Here is a 6,510-nt window from a genome sequence, read left to right on the forward strand (position 1 = left end):
GGTGAGCTCTTAGTGGACAGAGCGTTTCTTTTTGAGGTGATAAAAATGTTCAGGCATTACATAATGGTTATGGTTGCACGACATTGTGAGTATACTAAAAACCACTGAATGTTCCTTCAAAATGGTGAATTTTATGTGATCTTTTTTTAATCTCAATAAAAAATAAAATAATAACTGGAAAAAAAGCCACTGAAGAGAGTGGGCCTGTATATCTGGTAAATCATTTTTAATCCATAACTTACATACACACTGTTGTCTTTAAAAAACCCCTTTCCTATTCTCTATACTTCCGTGATCGTTTTTCCAATAACAGAGCTTCAGAAATGAAGAAATTAGCCCACAATTCTACCAAGAAATCAGGTCAACCAATTCTAATCAAGTTCATAGGGCCAGAGCCCACACAGACTCAGGCCCTATCTCAAGGATCTGACGTCGCATTAGGCTCACTTCAAGAACTCCCGCATCAGCACAAGGAAGCTGGCCATGCCCCGCTTGCATGGCAGCGTCTCTCTCCTACTGACGTTTACGCAAGAAAAGCAAGCACGTGCCATTCACAAGGCAGTTTCTCCAAGTCCCACAAGCAGGCAGGGCAGGATCTTGTCAGGCTGCAGGGCAGCTTCCACACTTCCCAGCTCACCTGGGCTTCCCTACAGGAGCCTTAAAACACTGGAAGGCCACAAGCCTTGAGGGTTGACTAGGTAACTGGCAATTCAGTGATTTGCAGCTAAAAAAATAAATAAATAAAATAAATAAATAATAGTCTTTCCTGAAAAAACAAGTGCTGCCCTAAGTCTTCCAACAAAATTACACTGCTAACTACGGACTATTAAAGTCACAGGAGAAATGTTAGTCATATACTAAGCAACCGCTGCTCCCTCCTGCAAGCACTATAGCAAACTGTGTTGAAAACATGAAATACTTCTTTGGGAATTTTTGGAAGACAGCACAGTTGAGTTTAAATTAGTGCTTCCCAGAGTGATTAAAAACAAAACAAAACAAAACAAAACCTTTCTTTAACAACCTCTCCACACTTCAAAAACCATAATCGCTCAAATAATTCACAGTAACCACTTGGCACCCAAACTCAGCCGGCTGGAGAGGAATGATTTCCGGCAATCTATGACAATGGCAGTTGTGATTAAGACTGTAAGGGCTGATTTTGTTTTCTTTGCTCTTATAATTCCCATATTTATACCATTAGTCAAAATGTAGCAGCTTAGTTCTCTCATTATTTTTAATCTAACTGGAAAATCGATTGTCTCTGGTTGGTGGTGGATATGGGTAATTTTTTCTAAAGCGTTAACAATAAGGAACTGGAAGAGAGTAGCTCAACTAGCATTCTTTCATTAATTTAACAACTTTCTTCATTAATTGACCTAACCAACATTCATTTAACATCTACCATCTACAAAGGACACAGAAAGCAGTAATAAGCAATTAGGTCTCTTGAGGAATTTACACTTTAGCAGTAGGTTTAGCAAAATTACTTGCTTTGACTTTGAAAGACAATACAGAGTTCCTCAGATCCTAATCACGTGCCATAAACTGGGTGTAAAGAGCCAAGAGTTAGCTCAGCCATCAAGGATACCCAGCTGACATCCTCTTCCTCCTGTCACCCTCCCCTTCCCACCCCACCCCCAGAACTTCTGCCATTCAATTAGAAAGCACACAGGTCACTCAATATCTGATGCTAGCCATAAACCAAAGAGTATGTCTATTAGCAAGTTTTGTGTGGTGGTAAATCTTTTACATTCAACTAGACAAAATTATTGTATCTCAGGATAACATTCAATCCAAGGGCAGAAAATGAGCAGAACTCTACTGAGAGTTTGTACAACCACTCACCCAGTCTCTGAGGCCTGCCCACCTTCGCCCGCTATTCCTCTCAGAGGCAATGAATCCATCCCACCTTTTTCTCCTATGTTGAATGTAGGGGGTGTTTTTTACGCACCGCACCATTTGGCCATGATCTATGGGCCACCATAAACGCCAACTGGTGTGCTCAAAGGCTGTCCGTGGTGGGCAAAATAAGAGGTGAGGGAGGGAGTAGACCCCCAAAATAACAGCTGATCCACTGTGAGGGCGTGGGAGTAGGAGGCAAGGAATCATGGACAGGGAGATTTCCTCAGGATTGGTGAGGGGGGGAGGAGGAGGGCAAAGTCAAGCCCACTATAGTAAAATTGTAATCTATTCAGGAACGAGACAGAGCCCTTAACTCTTCCCCAAACAGAACTTCTAATGTGCCCAAGAGTACACTGAATTTCCAAGTTCTACCTGGCCCTGCACTATTGTTCAATGGGGTCGACCTGGTGGGCGGCCAACCCTACTCCCAAGGCATTCATGAACCAGACCCTACGGGCGGCTAACTCAGGAATCTAAGAATCACAAAAAGTTAACAGGAACCTTTGAAGACCAACAAAGACCGGTCAATCAGCCTGAAAAATCAACACTTAGGCAAAGAGGTTCTACTCCACCCAAAAACCCCTGAGAATGTCCAGGTGTTCCAGCGCTCTAAAGGAATGACAGAGGACACAGGCTCTAGAGTCAAACTGTCTGACTTCAAATCCTGGCCACTTTTAACAGCAATGGCAATGTCTCTGTGACTCCATTTCCTCATCTGTAACTGGAAGATAATAATAGCACCACCTCATAGGACTAACGGGAGAACAGAATGAGATCACGGTTAAGAAGCTTAGCCCAGGGACGGCCACACAGTAAAGACAGAATAAATAGGTGCCAGTACATCCTCTATGTCCAGGGGTAACCTGAACTACCGATCAGTTCTTGCAGTGGAATGACAGCACCACCACTATACTATTTGGCTGGGCTGTAATCAGGGACCCCAAACCATCCCTATGAGGTACGTGGCATTATCTTCATCTCAGAGTTGAAAACGAAGGTTTAGAGGGACTCACAAACTCAGCTAAGCTTACTCAGTTAATAAGTGGTGGGGCAATAAAAGCTTTAATCATGTCCCAGCAAAGTTTGCATTAGGTCATCTACCTCCCAAAGCTTAAAAGTATTTTAATACTTCAGTATTCTAAAACCACTGCTTATTGAACAAGATTATGTTCTTGTAGAAGCCTCCAGCCTTCCACTCCCCCCCACCGCTAAATGTGCATATATATCTATACAATCAGAAATACTTCACCAATTCTGATAGACCGTCAGAATTTTTCTTAACATAAATACAACTGGGTAAGTCATCGTGACCATTTTAATTAATTGACTTTAAAAGTTCAAAGGTACTGCATACCCACAGTTTATCAAGACACTTTTCTTCCAGGATTTGTAATTTGATCCTGTAGAAGAATGGGCACACTCCAATTGGCCTGTGTAACATCTCTTTTTCCATATGTTTGGTAAGTGTCTAACAAAACTGACTAGAGTTCATAGTTGTTCCAAATATCCTCTCACACAATTTAGCAAGACTTACAGTCACTTCATTGCCCTAAAAGAAAACAGAATCAAATTTAAACTAAGTATGTCAGCAATGACCCTGATCTCACAGAATTTTTTAGCACTCCTAGTGAGATCCAGAAATGTTTATAACCAAATTTCTATTTCCAAATACTTAAAGATCTAACTGCTTCAAAGAAAACTGGAATAATAACAAGTCATCTTAGTCAAAACTGTTTATCCACATCAAATGAATTGGCTACCCAGTTTCCTGAAAACAGAGTTCATAATAATTGTTAATCCATTAACAGTTTAAAGTAAAAGGCATGCTTAACTTGTTTAAGAAGTAGTGATATGGATAAGCCAAGTCATATCTTACCTCACTTTCTATTTGTTTTACCCAGGCATCACATGTTCTTTATAATCTTTGTTGGTAAATATAAATGAGACGATATAATTGAACATGCAAAATGAAGGGAATCTGAAATGCCTAAAAATTTCAAGAATTCACTGCAATTTCAAGAACCTGAAACTCCAAGTATGAGAAAGCAGAATTACCACATAACTGTAAAAGTCAAATATTTATACAGGTGCCTTAGAAGTCACTGCTGGGTGCACACCATCATCACTGACATTTACTATCTGTTAAACAGTTTCAAGTGCAAGGGCATAAGTCAAGTAACTGACCTGGAGCGTGAAGTTTATGACAACAACTAATATGTCTGGAGAAACTGTGAAGGTGTGATGCCTTTCCTGACTTTCATCAGGCCAGCAACAGGCAGCCAGGCTGTGGCAAGAGAGAACCTCAGCACAAGTGCCTTTTCTCATTTCAGAAGGGAAACCTAAACTGATACCTTCATGGATAATTTAATAAGGATTGTTCCATAAATTTATAATGCCATTTATGACTTTCTTATAATTACTCTTTACTAGCTTTCAAAAAACAATATTCTTAAGATAAAAGTTAACTAAGAACATAAAGTACGAAACTATTTCAACTTCGAATTAAGAAAAGGAGTAATAGAAGCACCTAAAAGGTTATAAACCCCTAATTTACAATTAGGAACGCCTCCTTAATGGCCAATTTACAAATTTACAATTAGGAATATCTCCTTTATGCTTATAATAGGTCCAACTTTCAGAAATTTTCCTTGTAAGGGTAACAAGACAGATGAGATAGAGTTCCAACATTTGTGAACATTAGGCGAAATTTCAGCTCCTCAGCTCCTTGGACGATGATTTGGTTATGCTTCTCCACGTTACCTCCAAGCAGGACTAAAAAGTGTGTGTTGAAAACTACAAGACATCATGCTAAGCTCAAGTCCGTTTCGATGTTCACTGCACTTCTTTCTTCAAAACAGAATTTGCCTTTTCAAGATCTAAGACTCAGTTCAAGTTTTCAGGTGAAGACTTAGAGTAAGCAGTAAACCAAACCCTCCACCCACCCCCCAAAAAAGCGTTTCTAAACTCTGAGGGGCAAAGCTAGTAACACCCACAGCCAGGGCCCGGCGAGGAAGGGTGCCTGGAACCGCCCCCCCCCCCCCCATGCCCAGGACCTCCCGCCTGACCGGTGGCCCGTCAAGAACTTGCAGTCAAGGCTGGCTGCCAAGGACGGCCAGAGAGATGCCACAGGTGGCTCGGTCGGCCGGTTCCCCACCTTGCACTTAGGCCTTCTCCCGGAGGCTCCCGGCCCGTCCCCGCCTTCCAAAGGCCGAGGCTACCCGCCAGCTCCAATGTGGCCCACTTTAGGTGGAGGCGAGCTCGCGGCAAGGCTCAGGTGGCTCCTCGGGGTCCGTTAACGGGACACGAAGTGCCAGCCCGGGGCGCCAAATTCCACCCTTCCCTCCGGGCCGGGAGTGTCTAAAGGTCCCAGGGGGAGTCGGGAAGGGAGCGGGCAAAGAGGCCCTGGAAGGGGCGGCTCCAACCAAGCCCCTCCGGGGCTCCTCACCGGCTGATGGTCCCCAACCTCCTTCCCGAGACCCCTCCCGGCACCCCGGGGCCGGCGACGCCCCACGCCCCACGCCCCCCGCGCCGCGGGCGCCGCCGATCGGCCGGATCTCCGGGACCACAGCCGCCGCCGCGCTTCTGAAGCGGGTCCCCGCGCCCACCCGCGGCCCGGCCGCCCACCTGTCCCGGGGGTCGATCCAGCTGGTCCTCCTGGTGTTGTGGTCGATGTAGAAGACCTTGCCGTCGTAGTCCCTGGCCTCCTCCCAGCCCCGGGGTAGCGGCAGCTGCCCGCTCCCGGCCCTCCTAGGCATGGTCGGCGGCCTCGCCGGCGAGCGGCGCCTCCATAGGGACCGGGCGCGGGACGCGGCGGGAACGTGACTGCCCGGCCCGGCCGCCGCACCCGCCGCAGGCGCCGGCGAGGGGCTGCGGGGCGCGGGGCGCGGCGGGGCCACGCGCGGGGGGCGCCTCAGGAAGCCCTGCTCTCGGCCCCGCCGGGGATCAGTCCACCATGTCTGCGTCGGAGCTGGCGAGCGAACCCTCCTCCTCCTCCTCGCGGCTGCAGCCGCTGCCTCCGCCTCTTCCTCCTCCTCCTCCCCGTCCCCCTGTGGCCGCCGAGGGTCGCGGCGCCCAGGCTGCCCGAGCCGCCGCCGTCTGGGCTCGGATCCGGGAAGCTCGGCGGAGCGGCGGCCGCGGCGGCGACGGGCCTCCTCATTTGCGTGCGATTAGCATGCGCCCCGCCCCGGGCCCGCCTCCGTCCGCCCCTCCCCTCGCTGGGCTCATCTGCATGCACATTCCTCGCCGCCACATTCCAGGGCTTAACCCTGCAGCTCCCGGGTCCCGCTGCGAGAGCCGGGGCGCAGGGCCGAGCCCGGGGCGGGGGCGGAGGAGGGGAGCGGAGGGACCAGGTGGGAGGGAGGAGGGCGAAGGAATGCACCGTTCGCTCCCTCCCCTTGACCCCAAATATCTCCCAGCGGCCGAACGCCTCGGGTTTTTAGAGTTTGGGGACGGGAAAGAGCTAGAGAGCGCTCCGCAACCTTCTCAACTTCTTGCCGACTTCTAGGGAAACCACAAGACTTTCGAGAGGAAAGGGGTGGGGGAAGCTCTTTTCGGAAGAAAAAGTCCCAGCAACCAGCGAGGGCACAAAGGCTCCCCACGCCGCGCCCT

General features: G+C 48.1%; 1 protein-coding gene across 1 annotated transcript in view; it reads right to left on the bottom strand.

Moving 5' to 3' along the window:
- WWC2 (WW and C2 domain containing 2) overlaps positions 1-6,003 on the bottom strand; it is a 202,246-nt gene extending 196,243 nt beyond the window's left edge. Inside the window, exon 1 of the mRNA XM_064585704.1 lies at positions 5,527-6,003. Coding sequence (XP_064441774.1) covers positions 5,527-5,657 — 131 coding nt within the window. The 5' untranslated portion in view covers positions 5,658-6,003. The remainder of the gene's footprint in view (positions 1-5,526) is intronic.
- Between the last annotated feature and the right edge of the window lie 507 nt (positions 6,004-6,510).

This window comes from Mirounga angustirostris, unplaced genomic scaffold, assembly GCF_029215605.1.
Source record: "Mirounga angustirostris isolate CCGP_5_RB_7025 unplaced genomic scaffold, mMirAng1.0.hap1 SCAF_2, whole genome shotgun sequence".
Lineage (NCBI taxonomy): Eukaryota > Metazoa > Chordata > Mammalia > Carnivora > Phocidae > Mirounga > Mirounga angustirostris.